We start from the raw sequence: 19,034 nt of genomic DNA, 5'->3' as shown, positions 1-19,034 counted from the left end.
CTCTTCATCCTAGATATATCTCAGGTTCCCCCCCCCCCTTTTGCTTCTTGATATGGCATCTATAATTCATATGGCATCTATAATGGCATCTGTAATTCACAATCCATTCCTTATGTTCAATTCCCGTTTCCCATCAGCTGTTGTTTTACCGATATATCATATACCGTTAAAGAGCAAAAGAGGTTACACGTTTCCTTGCCTATCTATTTTAAATCACTTAGCTTTCTGCCCACACCTAAGAGGCCCGTCAGCCTTTCCTCCTCATTGCCCTCTTCTATGAGGTCACATAAAAAGGCAATTCTCACTTTGCCACTTCCGTTTATATGGAATCTCTCCCGACGAAGACGTGCAAAAGCTCCATCATCTGCAAACTGGCTCTCAGTGAGCATGGTTAAAAGGATGCCCGTGAGTCTCTTAACTTCAGTCATTCAAGATGCATTGTGAGCTATTAATTAAGAATAAGTTTTCTATTTAAGTTTCTGTGATTGGAAGGAGTCGGCTAAAGATCCAGATACAGTGGTACCTCGGGTTAAGAACTTAATTCGTTCCGGAGGTCCGTTCTTAACCTGGAACTGTTTTTAACCTGAAGCACCACTTTAGCTAATGGGGCCTCCTGCTGCCACTGCACCGCTGGAACACGATTTCTGTTCTCATCCTGAAGCAATAGTACCCAAGGTACTATTTCTGGGTTAGCAGAGTCTGTAACCTGAAGCGTATGTAACCTGAGGTACCACTGTACGTGGAAAATATGGCTCTTGAAGCTGCTTACAGTGTTTGATGGTCCTCGTTACTTTGAGTAGGTCTGTTGGGTTTTCCCCCAGTTGTAAGTGTAGCATGCCACTCCCCCATCTGTAGACCATGATGTGCCCAAGAAGAGGACAAAATCTGCCTCGGAAGCAGAGCTGCTTCTAACGTTAATTGCATAAAACCACAATGAAATCTTTGGGGACGCGGGTGGCACTGTGGGTAAAACCTCAGCGCCTAGGACTTGCCGATCGCATGGTCGGCGGTTCAAATCCCCACGGCGGGGTGAGCTCCCATCTTTCAGTCCCAGCTCCTGCCCACCTAGCAGTTCGAAAGCACCCTTAAGTGCAAGTAGATAAATAGGTACCGCTTTATAGCGGGAAGGTAAACAGCGTTTCCGTGTGCTGCTCTGGTGCTGGTTCACCAGAGCAGCTTCGTCACGCTGGCCACATGACCCGGAAGTGTCTGCGGACAGCACTGGCTCTCAGCCTCTAGAGTAAGATGAGTGCACAACCCTAGAGTCTGTCAAGACTGGCCCGTACGGGCAGGGGTACCTTTACCTTTACCTTACAATGTAATCTAATATCAGTACAGCACTGTATTCTTCTGCTTCAGTTGTTGGATGTCTTAAAGGGGGGAGAAGGGAGAGCTCAATGTCTTCCTTCCTTCTTTCCTTCCTTCCTTCCTTCCTTCCTTCCTTCCTTCCTTCCTTCTTTCTTTCTTTCTTTCTTTCTTTCTTTCTTTCTTTCTTTCTTTCTTTCTTTCTTTCTTTCTTTCTTTCTTTCTTTCCAGAATGCATTTTTCTTCATCCAGAATCAACGCAGTGTGTTGTGTTGGATGTTGTACAGAGTTCTTCAGATGTAATTGACCTCCTCCTTTGTGCTGACAGAAGAAAGCCTTTCAAAAATATTTCTCTCCTAAAGCGTGATATGGCACACACATTTCCCATTTTGTTTTCCATTTTGTCTAATTATAAGACCGTATGCTTGAAAGCTGAACCACAAAGCAGAATACCTACTGAATTTCTGTTATCCTGGAGCCCCACCCTGCTCTCTCCAAGCTCTCTTCCCAAAAAAATAGCAGTTTATGCAGCCTTAAAATTTAGTATACAGTGGTACCTCGGGTTAAGTACTTAATTCGTTCCGGAGGTCCGTTCTTAACCTGAAACTGTTCTTAACCTGAAGCACCACTTTAGCTAATGGGGCCTCCTGCTGCTGCTGTGCTGCCGGACCACGATTTCTGTTCTCATCCTGAAGCAAAGTTCTTAACCTGAGGTAATATTTCTGGGTTAGCGAAGTCTGTAACCTGAAGTGTATATAACCCAAGGTACCACTGTAATTGACATTATTATTTATAACTACATTTTCAATGAAGAACATGCCACCCAACATTTGATGAATGGGCAGGAGAGGAAGCAAAGGGCAAAAGCTGAATATGTTCATTTCTCCAAGGTGGTGGTCTCAAGCGAAGAGTCCAAGATAACAATAAGAATAAGAATCTGAAGAAGTGTGCATGCACACGAAAGCTCATACCAAGAACTAACTTAGTTGGTCTTTAAGGTGCTACTGGAAGGAATTTTTTATTTTGACTATGGCAGACCAACACGGCTACCTATCTACTACTGGAACCATGGAAGGCACCACATTGAGCCGCATGAAATGGAAGTCCATCGTATCTGAAGAAGTGTGCATGCACACGAAAGCTCATACCAAGAACTAACTTAGTTGGTCTTTAAGGTGCTACTGGAAGGAATTTTTTATTTTGAATAAGAATAAGAATAATGTTATTATTTATACCCCCACCCATCTGGCTGGGTGGTCCCAGGCACTCTAAAACAAAACATTCGTGCAGATTCTGAAATCTGCAAACGTTAAGAATTTCATATCAGTCTCCAAGCGTTTTCAACCACCTGCCAGTCAGCTCGTAACAAAAGCAGGGCTTTGCATTCCCTTCGATGAGAGGGAAATGATCTGCACACCCACATATGTTTTCTATTTCATATTCAAAACAGTTTGCTCTTATAGAATAGACACGCATAAACACGCCATGTGCACATGCATGATTGTGGCTGCCGAAGCTTTGATGAGCAATCTGTCCTTGGTACCAGCAACCCCTGATAACATGGATTGCCTTTCCCTGCCTGCCAGTTTTCCCAAGTCATTCCGATGGACATGGTCAAGCGATCCCTCGCTCCGATATTTGCATGCCGTGCTTACTTAGGTGTAAAGAAGGCTACTATTGGCTGGATTTACCAGGGGCAAAGCTTTGACTGTCACCAGCTAGGAATTCTGAAGCTCTTATTTGGCAAGAGTCTGTGGAACAAATTGAAAAAAATGATAACAATAAATGAAAAATACATTATGATGATTATTTTTTCTGACTGTATTTCAGAATTTTGAGTTACTATGTTGAAGAAGGGGATTTTGCTTAGATCAAGGAAATTGAATTCAGTAAAATAGTGGAGGAAGCCCTTTTTCAAACCCTCAAAGGGGTGATCTGCACTCGTGGCCCCATGGACAAGAAAGATGTTTTCATGTTTGTACCTTGACTTCTGGGAAGCAGGTGGCGCTGTGATCTAAACCACAGAGCCTAGGGCTTGCTGATCAGAAGGTCGGCAGTTCGAATCCCCACAACGGGGTGAGCTCCCGTTGTTTGTTCCCAGCTCCTGCCAACCTAGTAGTTCGAAAGCATATCAAAGTGAAAGTAGATAAATAGGTACTGCTCTGGCGGGAAGATAAACAGCGTTTCCGTGCGCTGCTCTGGTTTGCCAGAAGCGGCTTAGTCATGCTGGTCACATGACCCAGAAAAACTGTCTGCGGACAAACGTCGGCTCCCTCGGCCAGTAAAGCGAGATGAGCGCCGCAACCCCAGAGTCGTTCACGACCGGACCTGACGGTTAGCGGTCCCTTTACCTTTACCTTGACTTCTGGTTGCAGAGGGTACATATTTTCCCAGGGGAAAGTGAATCGAGTTTGGGAAGGGTTTGTTTCTAAGAACTCAAAGAGGCACTGTGGCCCATTGTTATCTCAAGACTGGAAGAAACCTTAGTGACTCTAGGGAGGAAGTTTGAGATTTTTGCTACTTTACAGCACAGTGACATGCATGTCTACTCAGAAGTAAGTCCCATTGAGCTCAATGGTGCTTACTCCCAGGTAAGAGTATATAGGATTGCAGAATAAGCTTCCATTCAGGAATATATTCAGCTGGGGCAGTAGGAGTGTGAACTAGTCAAATTCTGCCTTTTTTCTGAGTCGCACGTTGTTTGACCATTTTCCCTTTCATGTCTTTCCAGATTCTCCGCAGTCTGCTGCTGTTTCCAACAGTGGAACGTATGGCTGAGTCCCCACAAGGCAAGATCATGACACCCCTGCTCACCTGGTTTCGTTATCCCTTGTACATGTTTTCCTACTTCACATCGTTTCTCCCAGACAGAATAAAACACTTCATGTTACGTTTGGCATCTGTCGTACTGCACCTAGATGACGCTACACTAGCGACTACTATAGATTTTCTCAATTTCGATTCTGTTGGTAAGTAGAAACAGCGAGTAATACTTCCTCTTTCCCCCTAAATATTCCTGTCTAGCATGCTGTTTTGAAGGATATGGATCTTAAGGGGACAATAACCTAGTGATAAGAAGTTTTTAAGGATTTGAGCGTATAGCGGTGGTTCTGGTTGTTTTCCTCAGTACAGAATTGAAGAAAAACGAAAATGCCTTGTCTCCAAAAAAAGGAATAAATTGCTGTTTTAGGGAAAACTCGTTCTTTCCATGATCTGCAGCGTTTACCTAAGAAGAGCCTTGTTGGATTAGACAAAACCTCATGTAGTCCTGCTTTCTGCTTTCACAGCCAAGATCTGCCTGGATAGCTCCATAGGGTAGAGCATGTGCTGATAAAGCTAAGGTTGCAGGTTCGATCCCCATATGAGACAGCTGCATATTCCTGCATTGCAGGGGGTTGGACTAGATCAGGGGTCCTCAAACTATGGTTTGCAGGCTGGATCCGGCCTGCCCGGGATCGGGAGGGGATTGCAGAGGAGAGAGGCACCCCGCGTGCCCTGGACCCCGTGTGCCCCGTCTCCTGCTTGCGGCCTCCTCGCCCGACTGCAAGCGCACCACCTCTTCCTGCCCACCCGCTGAGACCTCTCCCCGCCTGCCCGTCCACCTCCCCGCCCCAGAGGCTAGCGGTACGTAGTCAGCGGCCCTGCCTGCCTGCCTCGGCCACTGCCACTGCCCACTGCGCTGGGAAAATGGTTGCAGCCACGGGCGAGGACGGGCCCGGCACGAGGGACTTGCTGGCGCTGCAGCACGCCGCACCCTTGCCGCTGCCTCCGGGGAGCCCACCTCACCTCCCCAGGGCCTGCCTCCTGCTGCCTCCCCACTTGGCCATGCTTTGGCTTAGTGGGTGGCGTTGTGGTCTAAACCACTGGGCCTCTTGGGCTTGCTGATCAGAAGGTCGGCAGTTCGAATCCCCGCGATGGGGTGAGCTCCCATTGCTCTGTCCCAGCTCCTGCCAACCTAGCGGTTCAAAAGCACGCTTATGCAAGTAGCTAAATACCGTATTTTTCACTCTATAAGAGGCACCAGACCATAAGACACACCTAGTTTTTGGAGGAGGAAAACAAGAAAACAAATATTCTGAATCCCAGAAGCCAGAACAGCAAGAGGGATCGCTGCGCAGTGAAAGCAGCAATCCCTCTTGTTGTTCTGGCTTCTGGGATAGCTGCACAGCCTGCATTTGCTCCATAAGACGCACACACATTTCCCCTTACTTTTTAGGAGGGAAAAAGTGAGTCTTATAGAGCAAAAAATACGGTAGGTACCACTGCGGCAGGAAGGTAAACAGCGTTTCCGTGCGCTCTGGTGCTTGTCGCAGTGTCTCGTTGTGCCAGAAGTGGTTTAGTTTTGCTGGCCATATGACCCGGAAAGTTGTCTGTGGACAAACGCCTGCTCCCTCAGCCTGAAAGCAAGATGAGCGCCACGACCCCATAGTTGCCTTTGACTGGACTTAACCACCCAGGGTCCTTTACCTTTACCTGCAAACTAGGCTGGTGTCTTCCACCTGCACTAATCACCTTACCAATACTATGGACAGTTGTAGAACAAGCCATATATTTGTTAAAATCAGTTAATTCAGAGGATAAAACACAGATCCTAGGAGTTATTTCGGCTACATACTGGGCTTTCCAGAGTCTTTGGTTTTCTATTGAATAGATTGATAATATGTTATTAGAAATCTCCATTACCACTACTTTGGAGATTTATGACTGGCCGCTAGAGAATTTAGACATAAACAAAGATGTGATTTTTAGGGGAAGCGCAAAAATAGAAATCCGTGTGTGTGTGTGTGAAGATTGGTTTGCTTATTTTTCAAATACTAAGCTAGAAGATTCCTTTATATTTTATTTTTCATACATTTACTATGTTTGTTCCAAAGAACTTCACACACCTTTTTCCTTTCTCATTCATATTTTTCCTCTAACCCTTACTGATTATTTTGTCGCAGTTAAATCTGTTGAAAGCTATAGCTTAGGCCACTTAGGATAATTATCTAGTGTTCTTTGTCACCTATATGAAATACCTATATGTCACCTATATGGACACACCTCTTCTTGTACCACAGAGTGTATGCAAACATGTTGTTCGCAAAAGCCAATCAATTGTTGTTGTTATTTGGAAAATACATTTGAGCAGTTTTCATACTTGAAAACTTCGTAACAGTCAATAATAGAGAAACCAGAAAAGGCACACCCAACTTGGCTTTATAATAAAGATATGGCAGTTGTGTCTCAAACATAATCAGATAGTGTTACATCATCAATTGGGATGGCAGAGGAAAAAACATGCATTCAGAAAGACCCCATTTGGATTGGCAGAGCAGAATGCATGCAGACTTACTGCTCAAGTGAAATTGAGACATGTGGAGCAGAATTGTCTTTTTCAATGCCCCTTGTTTAATTTATTTTTAAAATAAATTTTATTAAAGTTTATAGAGAAAAATACGAAACTTAATATATTTTCCTTTATTTTAACCAAACCAAGACTTTTATCTAAATACAATACAGTGGTACCTTGGTTTTCAAATGCCTTGGTACTCAAACAACTTGGAACCCAAACACTGCAAACCTGGAAGTAAGTGTTCCGGTTTGCGAACTTTTTTCGGAAGCCAAACATGCTCCGTTTTGAGTGTTGTGCTTCCTTCTTGAGTGCCACACTTCTGTCTTGAGTGTTATGCTGACAGTTTGAGTGCCACACTTCCGTTTTGAGTGTTACGCTGAGGTCTCTCTGTTTTTGCTATTTATTTTGCATTTTTGTTTTTGCGGCTTTTTTGTTTTGTTTTTGTGACTATGTGGAACCCAGTTCAGCTACTGACTGATTGATTCTGCGACTGCAGTACATTGTTTACTGCTTTCATTTTATGGATCAATGGTCTCATTAGATAGTAAAATTCATGTTCAATTGCTGTTTTAGGGGTTGTTTTTAAAAGTCTGGAATGGATTAATCCATTTTGCATTATTTTCTATGGGAAAGCATACTTTGGTTTTGGAATGCTTTGGTTTTGAAACGGACTTCCGGAATGGATTAAGTTTGAGAACCACGGTACCACTGTAAAAATACAAAAAGGGGGGAAGGGTGAAAGAAATGGGGGGGGGGAGAGAAAGAACTTTTTTAAAAGAGTCAAAAAGAGGTTAAAAGAGAAAGATAGCAAAATAAGATTCAGAAAATAAACAACTCCCAGTTCTTCATCTGTCCGCTATATAAAAACAATATTCACTTCGTCCAATCCAGTATAACACCCAGAAAAACAGTGTGTGTGTGTTTGTGTATTTCATGCAAAAAGTCTATGCAAGGTTAATGATTAATTTTGTAGGAAGGAGAAGGTAAAGCCTATATGGCCAGGTAAACGTTCTTCAGTGGCAATTTTGGGCCAATAGTTGCAGGTGAAACTCACAGGCCAGAGGCAGACCTTATTTTAAGCAACCTGGGACTCAGAAATTGCTTTGTTCTGGCTAAGGGAATGATTTCAGGCACAAGGAGAGAGAACGCTGTGGTATTTGGGCGAAGCACTGGAAACTTCGCTGTTGCAATGCAGCAAAAGAGCTCCTTTGGCTCCAATAGCGTTACACCATTTTGGGATTTGGTCCCCTCTCTTGACAGCTTTCGAAATCTCTTTACGTAATTAGCCAGTATTGAGAGTGACTAGTTTTATTTGGCTGTACTTTGCTAGCTGCCTTTAAATAAAATTAAGTACTCATTGATTTCAATGAGTGGCCTTCGCTGGAAATGAATCATTGTGGTTGACTGAGTTCAAAGGAAATGCCCACAAACATTAAGACTTTGAGAGGGAAAAAGTTTTATATAGCAACAAGCTCTTAGACCTTCCTGTATAGGTAAGTAATCTAGGAAGTGGCGTGGCCCGTAGCATATGCTTCAGATTAGCAATAACTGACAGTATCTTGGTCAGCAATCTTGCCTATTCTAACTCCACTTTACCTCTGTGAATTTGTACGGGGAAAGAAAATGGGAACAAACTTTGTTAGGCCATATCCTCTTGCCCTTTAATAACCTGTTAGGTATGGCTCAGAAATATTCAGCAAATGAATTTATTCCTCCTCTCCAGGAAGTTTGTGTCAACTCATTAAAAAATGTATGCGTGTTACCTTTGGCACGGACATCTGCCTCATTGCTGTAATTGCAATAAAAACCACGATGAAGGGCAGAAAAGATGGTAAAAAGTTTCCTTAAAAGTTATGCATCTGTCAGAACAAACTAACCTGCCAGGGACTCGTTACCACATCCGGAGCTTACTCACAACAATATGTTTTCTCTCCTCTGAAAAGGAAATGAGATTTAGAAAACTTAATTATAGCAAGACCTAAGCACCCAGCCCTGTTTCCACCCAGGCCAAAAAGCAAAGCACCATTAAGAAAAAGCAGGACCCCGGGGCATGATTCTGGTTGTGTTGTTGGTTAATGGGAGACTTTTGCTAAAATCAAGATTTTGCTCCCAGGTACATAGGAAGACTCAACAACTGAAATTGCATTAGCCTGTGCTCCTCTCTACACAATCCAGATAATGCTCACATTAACAAGATTCTTTGCCTTTGAAGAGGGATTGATTCTTATACCTCTCTGAGAATTGTAGTTTTGTGAGGGAAATAGGTGTCTCCTAATGAAGTATACTCAGAGTCGAGAGTGGATTTCATACTCTTTATTCAGCTCATAGTGGTGAGGAGGAATGGAAGTTCCCCCAGAATGTCTGCTTTATATACATTATTTACACAATGGGCCCCACGTGATTGGCTAATTCTGGGATTCTCCTGTAGGCCAATCAGGTTGTGGATTCACTTCCACCTGGAGGACCAATCAGACTGCTGCATTCTGAATCCTATTGTTCTAGGACCAATCAGACTGCTGCATTTTGGATCCTATTCAACTCAGTACATAACACCTAAGAACTCTGAGCATCCTTAACAAACTGCATCTCCCTGAACTCTCTGGGGTGAAGCCATGACTCTTTAAAGTAGCTTCTTCAGTAGATATCTCCAGCCTTACACTTTTACACAGATTGCAAAACAGATGAAATCCCCAAGCATTTTCCCCTTGGAAAATAATGGAACTTCCCAACCTGGTCTATTCAGAAGTCTTCAGATTTTTCTCCAGTTGTAGAAACAGTATAAGCTGCTAGATGCAAGCTCTTCTAGAAAGTGGGCTTCTACAAAAAGAAAACCGTTTGCAATGTAGTTTGGATTTTATCCAACCAAGTCATCCTACTCACAGTAGACCTGCTGGAATCCATGGACCTTATTTGATCATGTCCATCGATTGCAATGAATCAGGTTTGACAGCTTGGTTGAATGCAATCCATTGTTAATTTGTAGCATGCTTTAGAAGAGCAGTACATATTTCTATCAATTTTATTAATGTAACACCTGAAAAAATATTTTCCAGCAAATGTGTATGTACAGTATTGGTTTTTAAGGTGAGGGCAGACAGGCCTGTGTCTAAACAGCACAGGATTTATTGTCCACTAGCTTGACGGGCAAACTTCCTCCATTTGTTTCGGTAAAATTTCCACAAAAGCACAGACATTACATAATGGATAAACATTGCGAGTCTTTCTCTTTTTTTGAGAGGCAGGCTTGTAGGTCAGAGGTTAACTTCTGGATGACAATGAAGATACAGATAAGCACAGTAAGCAAAAATGAAAAAAAACAACCCTTCCCTCTGAATAGCCTATACGTGGCCAGTCTTTGCAATCTTGAATCTGTGGCTTCTCTTGAGGAATTTCCTTGTTTGTTTAACCTGTTTATTGACCAGGGGAGTAATGGAGACGGTTTATTTTATGATACTTGGAAATGGTGGAAGAGACCAGGGAGCGGGGAGGAATCTTATCTTGGGAAACAGCATTTGAAATGGTTTCTTTGCTCTGTTTTCTTCTTCCTGCTTTATATTAAGAAAATCATATTGATGGGTATAAAAGCCTAATAGTTGGCAATTAGAGGGCCAGTTTTGGGCAGAGCAGCAAAGCTCTTTCTCATTTCCTTTCCTTCTCCTTTCCCTTTTGGCCTTGGGGAGAGGTTAAAAGGCAGCGCAACGCTTTTCCAGGGTTGAAGACAGAGTCTTCAGAAAGAAAGTCCTGGCTCTATGAAGCCTGTAGTTAAGAGATTAGCAGAAGCTAAAAGGTCCCTTTTGATTTGTTACAAGATGTGAGTTAGTGGTGGCGCAGGTGGTTTTTGCATACAGGCCACCGGCTGCCTATTACTGATATTAAGCAATGAGTGTTGAATCAGGAATGGAACTTTCTCTTAACACAGTCTAAGTTCTGATTTATTTTTAATATTGAAATATGTGTCTGAGGCACCATAAATGTTCACTTGGGACAGTTAAGTTTTTCGACTGCTGGTCATGTGTGGCACTCTATTTTTTATATATTTAGGTTTGCTGACCCCTGGTCTAGTTCAATTTAAGGCATCTTCCTACATTCCTAATATGTCTGTACTTTATATACATTACGCAGCACTTTGATAATAAATGTGGGTTAACTTACATATTGCCGACATGACAAGACCATTAGATGACTGCTTCATCTAGTTCTGAGGGGATCCATTCAGCCCACGTTGAATAGGCCAGTTTTGTAATATGAGCTGGTACTTTTCATCGTTCAAGTCCTTCAGATACAGATAATTCTGGCCAGAATGAAACAATGGTGGGTAGGATGTTATCCTTTCTAGTTCGGAGCTTTTTAAACACCGCCGGTGCTCAGATAAGATTTTAAGCTTCAGGAGCTGGTTAAAAATAATAAAAATCCTTCCATGGCACTGCTGCTGCCACCATTAGGAAAGGGTCAAAGTAATTATGGTAGTAAATATTTTAAATTTTATTCTTAAGCATTAAATTAGGGTTGTCGTATTTGAAGAAGTAAAAATCTGGACACAAAAGAAGTTGTTGAGCTTTTCGGGGGGGGGGGGTTGTCAAAAAGTTGTGCCGATTTTTCGAAATTCCCCCTGGACACATATGATGTCTTTTCAACACAGACCTCTTGTTTATTTCAGCTGAACCTCAACAAAAAGAAAAGCGGAAACCCAGGAGTGTATCTTGTGTGTGTTAAGCATGATTCATAATACAGTACTGTGCATCACAGTGATTCATGCATGAATCAGTAATGCACAGCCGTTGTTTGGTTAACACTAAGAGCTAACAAATAGGAATTGTGAAAAGAGTGGGTATTCATTGAGAACGCCGCAGTATGAGAGTGATGCCCTGATCCTCAGAAAATTCACTTGGTTTTGCTTAATTCACTGGAACAACTAATCTCAGTTCCAAAAATGAGAGCTCTGACAGTGTCTAAGCGTGGATCTAATAAGCTTTGTACAACCTGCTACAAAGGTTTTGTGGGTTTACACTGTGGAAAATATGTACAAACTTTCATAATATTGCTGTAAATGGTCCTTTCCATGGTGGTGTAGAAACATTCCCGTGCTACATTTTCCACTCAGATATCTTATGGTGCCATAAGTGCCAACTTCCTGGGGCTAGGCACCCACAAATTTCGGTGCCAGGGCCATGCACGCTGCCTAGCACCCATGGCCGCAGGGCCAAGCTGGCACTCCTGCATGGTGCCCTTTCACTTTGTGTCAGTGTGGTGTAGTGGTTAAGATCGGTAGACTCGTAATCTGGTGAACCGGGTTCGATTCCCCTCTTCTCCACATGCAGCTGCTGGGTGACCTTGGGCTAGTCACACTTCTCTGAAGTCTCTCAGCCTCACTCACCTCACAAAGTGTTTGATGTGGGGGAGGAAGGGAAAGGAGAATGTTAGCCGCTTTGAGACTCCTTTGGGTAGTGATAAAGTGGGATATCAAATCCAAACGCCTCTTCTTCTTCTTCGTCCTTTCCGAAAGGCATGGTATATGGCTAAGCTCCAAACTACATTTGAGCAGAAAAGTTGTATAAGCATATACTGAGTCATTACCCCAGAACAAGCGGATGTGCCCACAGTCTTCTGCAAATTGGAGTGCCTTCTTCATTAAAGCGCCTTTGCAGCTCCCGTCTTATACCTAACTAGCTAGAAAACCCAATGACAGCATAGCTCGAATGTTCCTGCGCTTGCACAGTTGCTGTTAGCTATGCTATTTGACGTTAGGAATGATATTCCATAATATATAGTTTCAGGAGAGTGTTTCCCTTACCTGTGGAAACACGTTATATTTTACCACCTGCCTTCCAGGAAAGGAGGCCAAGGAATAGCAGCCTCTACTATTTTCACATTTCCTCTGCTACTGTTTATTTTCCTGTGTGATGCCTGACTAAAATGTTTGCTTAATGTTGTCGGACAACTCACCTTCCCAAGACGGCACTTAAGTGTGGCTTGAAAGAAACTCCATGTCTGCTTTGTTCCCCCTCACTCACTAAGGTTTTCCCTATTTAAGAGTGTGATGCTCATATTAACTTAGTGAAGAGAAGTGAATGGCTTTTAAAGGATTTATTATGTTTACGTACCTATTCATTTGTCAAAGTGACTCCGCTTTATAATTTGCCCTGTTTCCGAAATAGAGAAAGAGGGGAAAGTTTAACAAGGTCACTTTATTGCTGGTAAGAGCTTTGATTTCCCTACAGATGCCCTGTGTCAAAAAAACAAAACAAAAACCCGTTTTGGTTTGGTTTCCATAATTATGGGGTTTTGGTTTTTTTTTTTTTCTTTCTTCAAATAAAAAAAATATTAAAAGCTGTCAGTTTTATTTCCATCATAAATATTGCTCATGAAGCTTGAATGCTTTGATAATGAAAACGGTTCATGACTTCCAAGAAATATTAAGCACAGTTTGGGGGTTTCTGACATCCTTCCTGAGGTTCCCGTTTGAAGGAGAACTCCGTTGCAGTGAGTCATGCAACGTGCTGAAAGGAAGGAAAGAGAGAGAGAGAGGTGAGATTGAGAAGATATTGAAAAAGACCCATATGCGGAAATACTTCTGTCAGATATGGGTCATTAGGCAGGACCAGCCTAACTGCACCCAAGCACCCCACACAGTCTCTAGGGGCAGTAGTATTTAGGGGAAATAGTGAAGTAGCATGCCTTCTAAGAGTTTTGTGTGCCGGCATATCTGCAAAACTGTAAGACATCCCAAGGCAGCACATCTACAGAGCAGCAAAATTTGTCTGACCTTGAATGCATAGGCTTCAGTTTTCAGTTTTTTTACTCCCAAATTTCTTGGCATCAACGTTAAGAGATAATCGAATGACTTGCAGATCCTTAAAGAAGCATGTGCTAATTTAACATTTCTGAGTTTTGTAGCGCCACAAGCTGCTTACAACATTGATTAATTTTATTTACAGATTTGATAATTTTCATTTGGCTGCTCATTTTTTTATTTTAAAAAATTAACGAGCAGAAAGTGCCTGCTGTTTGGGAATTCTAAGAATTCTAAAAAAAAATCAGTGCAGTTTTGAAAGGTCTAGTCTGCCATCCTGATTCAAAACAGAATCAAATTGTGTCAAGACATTGACATAAACTTGCTCCTTCATCTTAGGACCACCATAGAGTATAATATCTTTGATCCTGACTTGTTTTTAGAAGGTAATTTAATTATTGTTTGATTTTATACCAATGTTATATATTTGTTGTTAGCCACCCTGAGCCTGGTTTCGGTCGGAGAGGGCGAGATACAAATAAAAGTTGTTGTTGTTGTTGTTATCTTAAGAGGTGTCCAAATGCATAGACAGCAGAAAGAGCAAAAAAAAAGCTTTCCAAAATATATAGTTGATGACTATACTGTTCTATAGTAAACTACTTAGTGATTAATGATGATAACAATAATGTTTTATTTATACCCCACCCATCTATTAAAAGTTATAAATCTTTCCAAATAAAATAAATAACGAATTGTGTTAATGACAATTGAAACATTGTGTACAATGAGTTAAATATAAGGGCCGGCCCCTAGTGCCAGGTGTCAAAGCATGGGAGTCAGCAGTCCTCAGTGCCTCAGGCACAAGGGAGAAGTGCTATAGCAAGGTCCCATTCACCACTGGTGATGTCATTTGGTGTAACCGATTCAGATAAGGCCTCATTTCCAACATCTAAAATTTCCTGTTGTGGAGGAGGAGTTCGTCTGAAGAACGACCCTTTCATCCTTGGGATTTGCCCTATCCCTTCCCCTCCAGATATCATAAATTTCATATCAAGAGAAAAGCGAGGTCAAGATGGAAGGGCTTCTCAGTCTCACCTCCTCTGGCAGTGGTGACTTAGCCCTTCCTCTTCCTACCAGCCCAAGTCAGATATGGGCTTCATTGTTCGGCCGAACAACAACAACAAATTATTATTTATTTGCCATGCATCTGACCGGCTTGCCCCAGCCAGTTTGGCCGCTTCCAACAAATTAAAACACAGTAAGACATCAGACATCCTTGACATCTGATGGGAGAGCGTTCCACAGGGAGGGTGCCACCACCAAGAAGGCCCTCTACCTGGTTCCCTGTAACCTCACTTCTCACAGTGAGGAACCTCTGTAACAACAAAAAATGCCAGTAGGGCCATATGGCTTGAATGGGTTTGTGACGCACAAGGAGGCAGGGCACAGAAAAAGGAGGCAGGAGGCAAACATTGGCCATACTACCTTGTCCAAAACCTATATCAAACATGCTATTTAACCACAACCACTCAAAGTTATAACACCTGAGGTTGCTTTGGGGGAGAGAGGGGTAAAATGCCTTTATCGCAGCCAGACTCCTAACTACTAAAGGACCAGTCCAAGGATGAATTCAGGAATTCCAGGGAATCTTTAGAGAGATAGGGATGACGTGGATTATTACTCTGAACTGTGCAGCCAAATGAATAATAGAAGACTGATCCAAACACAGTTATAGCAATGACTTTATACAGTTTCCTTCTACCACCAAATGTTGATCCAATTATATGAATATTCATCTGTGTCATCACTTGCTGGGTTCTGGGGAAAAATGTATTAGTATCCCTGTTGAATCAGGGCAGTAACCACTGGTGCTGTCAGGCTTTGGGGAATCAGATCCCTCCTGCGGTGACAACCAAGAATCAGAGAAACGATAAAAGTTATTACCAAGCAATTTATTCGATAATTCACAGAGAGCAACTAAGGAATGCAGCTTTCCCTAAATATGGCGTTGCTCCAAGTACAGTCCCATCCCCTATGTCTCTCCTATTCTACATCACTGCTACGTCAGCTAATCTGAGCTTTCTGCCTCTGAGCTCTCTGTTCTACTACCCTCAATGTCCATCTGGTCCTGGGGAGGGGGTCAGGAATGCTTTCCAAGGACACTGAGTCTGTCAGCTGTCTCTCCTCTGGTGCCTCTTCTTGCTGTTCCTCATCCAATATTTCCCAGCTTCTGCCCTTCGAACTATGCCCTTCTGCAAACCACTGTTCTAAATCTATACACACCTCCTGTTCTTGGGAAGGTTCAGGGGAAGGTGGGGCGGTCTCCACCATTCCTCCTCAGTCTAGCCCCTGACAGATGTGGTAAGGCAGAGCTGTGGGGCATCCCCCTCAACACCAGCATCACCACAACTTACCTGGGTGGGTTTGGTCTGAGGTGGGGCTGGGATGGTGGTGGGTTTGAGGCTGCATGGATACACCTGCAAGACTGCCACAGCCTCGACCTCACTGCTACTCAGCTCCCCCACCCAGCCTGGTCCAGATAAGCTGTAGTTATTAGCCCAGTGCCATAAGAGAGGCTCCATGGCTCTCCCTCACCACAACCAGCCACTACTAAACCTGGGTGTACATTCAAACCTCAGTTGTCAAACATAATCCATTCCAGAACACCGTTCGACTTCCAAAATGTTCAACAGCCAAAAACTGAAAGCAGAAGCCTCAAGTACAGTAGGGAAAGTACAGTAGGGAAACTTGAAACGGAAACCGCGTAGCACGCTCAGCATTCGAAAACCGGAGCATTCGAGAGCCAAAATGTTCGAAAATGGAGCCGTTCGAGAACCCAGGATTGCTATACTCAACTGTGGTCTCAAAGCGGGGTTGTTTACAGCTCTGGTTCAGATTCAGCACCATTTATCAGAAATGCCAATTTGTTCCGACTTTGACCGTGTGAAAATAGGAATGGGAATCAGTCCTTAGGCGGAAAGTTGTCAAGTACAAACCTCATGTTAGCAAAGAATAAAAAATTCAAACAGGCCCAGGATGAATCAAGGGAATGCTTCAGTTTTTCCATTGCTGTTCAACAGTTGAATTGTGGCGTTCATAAAACGCTCCTCCCAGGACTGTGTGACTTCTGAACATAAATGACGGTGGAGAGGCAGAATCAGATGTTTATATGCCTTCCCACATCAAAATCCAGTAGAAAGCTAGCATATGGAAGAATTATACCCTTCCTGACTTGCTAGTTTTCTGCTTACCAGGGAGGGGGGGGATGTATGAGGAATGGCAAAGCATGCCTTCCTGGAAGCAAATAATAATCAGGAAAGAAAACTAGTGTTACGCTCCTCTGAAAGAATTTTACAGTAAGATGGGCAGCTTACCAGGCAAAAATGTTAGCAGATGGTGGTACGTTCCCCCTAAGAAAACAATTTTTTGAAAGTCTAAGGGTACAATCTTATACCAGTGTTGCATCAACAGTGGGGCTGTGGTAGTCCTAATGCACTGGTAGAATGCAAGAAACACTGGCATCGTTGCAGATATGCGGGCAAAATGCACTTCCACTGGAGCCGTTCTGCCAGCAGATATGTGCCAGATAGATGGCTAAGACTGAGCAAAGTCAAAGGCAGCAGAGAAGAGGAGCTGGATCCTGTGCCATTGGTGATGGGGAAATATAGGGAAAGGGGGTCCATGAGAGAAGCCTTTCTGAGCTGATCAACTTGATATCCTTGTTATCTTGCATGGGCTCTGTCATTAAGCCCACCACCTAGCAGCTACCTGTCTGCATGCAACAACTTTTAGTGCAACATATTAACCATCATTTGACTGTGCTAGTCAACCCAGCAGGGATGCGGGTGGCACTGTGGGTTAAACCACAGAGCCTAGGGCTTGCCGATCAGAAGGTTGGTGGTTCGAATCCCCGCGATGGAGTGAGCTCCCGTTCCTCGGTCCCTGCTCCTGCCAACCTAGCATTTTTAAAGCACGCAGTGCAAGTAGATAAATAGGTGGGAAGGTAAGCAGCATTTCCGTGTGCTGCTCTGGTTCGCCAGAAGCAGCTTAGTCATGCTGGCCACATGACCCAGAAGCTGTACGCCGGCTCCCTCGGCCAATAAAGCGAGATGAGTGCCGCAACCCCAGAGTCGTCCGCAACTGGACCTAATGGTCAGGGGTCCCTTTACCTTTACCTTTAGTCATCCCAGCAATAAAGGTAAGGAAATCCTTTGTACACAACTGATTAAAAAAAACCCCAACACTAAAGAAACAATCTCCTAGACAGGTTGCCTAGAGAGAACAGTCTCAGAAACACCAAATTTGCACAAAGGGAATTTGATAGGCTGCTGGTTTTGAGTAGCTCTTTGGTTCTCCACATGCCTGTAGTCTATAGCGCAAACTTTCTAGGTTGTCTGTATCTGCAAGAATGACTTTATAAAAGGTGGCAGGCTGGAGCTATCGCTGTGAGCATCTTTGTTGGAAATTTCTTTGTGTTTTTCTTTCTTCGTCGTTTCCCCTCTGCCCCTCAGATGCTTTGGCTAACCAAGTGGAAAACAATCTTACTTGGAACTTCTGTATTGTTCCATTAGTGTGACATCACTTCGTATCCATGTTTTATGTCACAGAGGAATGCAGATGCTTGGCTTAGGAATCAGATATGATTTTGTTTGTTTGTTTGTTTCTTCGTTGTCTCTTGCGCCGCTGTGCTGTGGGGACCAAGAGCTAGCGGTTGCGGTATCATACATTTTTTGCCTGGCGCAGGGCTCACATCCACTTCTAAATTTAAGTCTGTCATGCCGAACCCTCCTGTATTCCTAAATTGGTTTGACATGTGTAGACCACATTTGTTTGGAATCCCCCCCCCCTTAACTGACAAATTTCTAACTTAACAGTGCACATAGCCGCAAGCAACACATTATGACTGTTCAACTTTCCAATGAGAGTTTTCAGTTAACTTCTCCGCTAACAATTTTCTCTGCTGCAGACCAGCGACCAGGTGGCATTGGGAAGTTGCTCTAATCAAGCAGAAACCTGAGGGCTTCCAGAGAACAAACGTGTACTGTGGCTGATATAACTATGGACCATGGAAGCGGGTTCAGATTGTAGATTAAATCGCTAGATGAATCCCTCTGTCGATGGAATGAAAGTTACCACTTCTCCCAGAGGAAGAGAAATGGTGATTGCTCCTTTGTGCAAGTCGCTGTAATCTATGCAAATTGAAAACTATCCATTGGCGAACTTTAAAGTTTGGAAGGGTGGGAATGCAGCCCTAGAGGGAATGTAATAGATTTCTTGTTTGGTCTGTGACCAAGAACATGATTTTAATTTTTTTAAAAGGCAGTCCATCAATGTCTCTCCATATATACATAAAGGCTATTCCAACTGAAAATTTGACCGCTAAATCTTTATTTACTAGACCGTTGCCTCAAAGCAGAAGTCATTCTTCATTTAATCTTAAATTAATTTTTGAAATTGATCTAATATGGTTTGAAAATGTCGAGTTTCCTTGCCTTGTTGTGTAGTCTAAGTGTATGAATGGTTTTGAACTTCAGTGCTGTACATGCAACTTTGTTTGTCAGACAATTGGTGGTTAATTGAATTGGTGTCAAATAGCCCTAAAGACTAAGGCTGGGGGATTTGATTGATTTCAGTCATTATGCTTTGTTTGGGTGGGGTGGGGGA

At 43.1% G+C, this 19,034-nt stretch overlaps 1 protein-coding gene across 2 annotated transcripts in view; it reads left to right on the top strand.

Annotated features, from left to right (window-relative positions):
• The window catches only part of LDAH (lipid droplet associated hydrolase), a 99,018-nt gene that overhangs the window by 58,403 nt on the left and 21,581 nt on the right, over positions 1-19,034 (top strand). For both annotated transcript variants that reach the window (XM_083495713.1, XM_083495712.1), the window contains one exon: positions 4,037-4,274. In XM_083495713.1, the coding sequence (XP_083351839.1) occupies positions 4,037-4,274 (238 nt within the window). The remainder of the gene's footprint in view (positions 1-4,036; positions 4,275-19,034) is intronic.

Source organism: Podarcis liolepis (genome assembly GCF_965112155.1).
Source record: "Podarcis liolepis genome assembly, chromosome: 3".
Lineage (NCBI taxonomy): Eukaryota > Metazoa > Chordata > Lepidosauria > Squamata > Lacertidae > Podarcis > Podarcis liolepis.
This window is presented reverse-complemented; position numbering and strand designations above follow the sequence as displayed.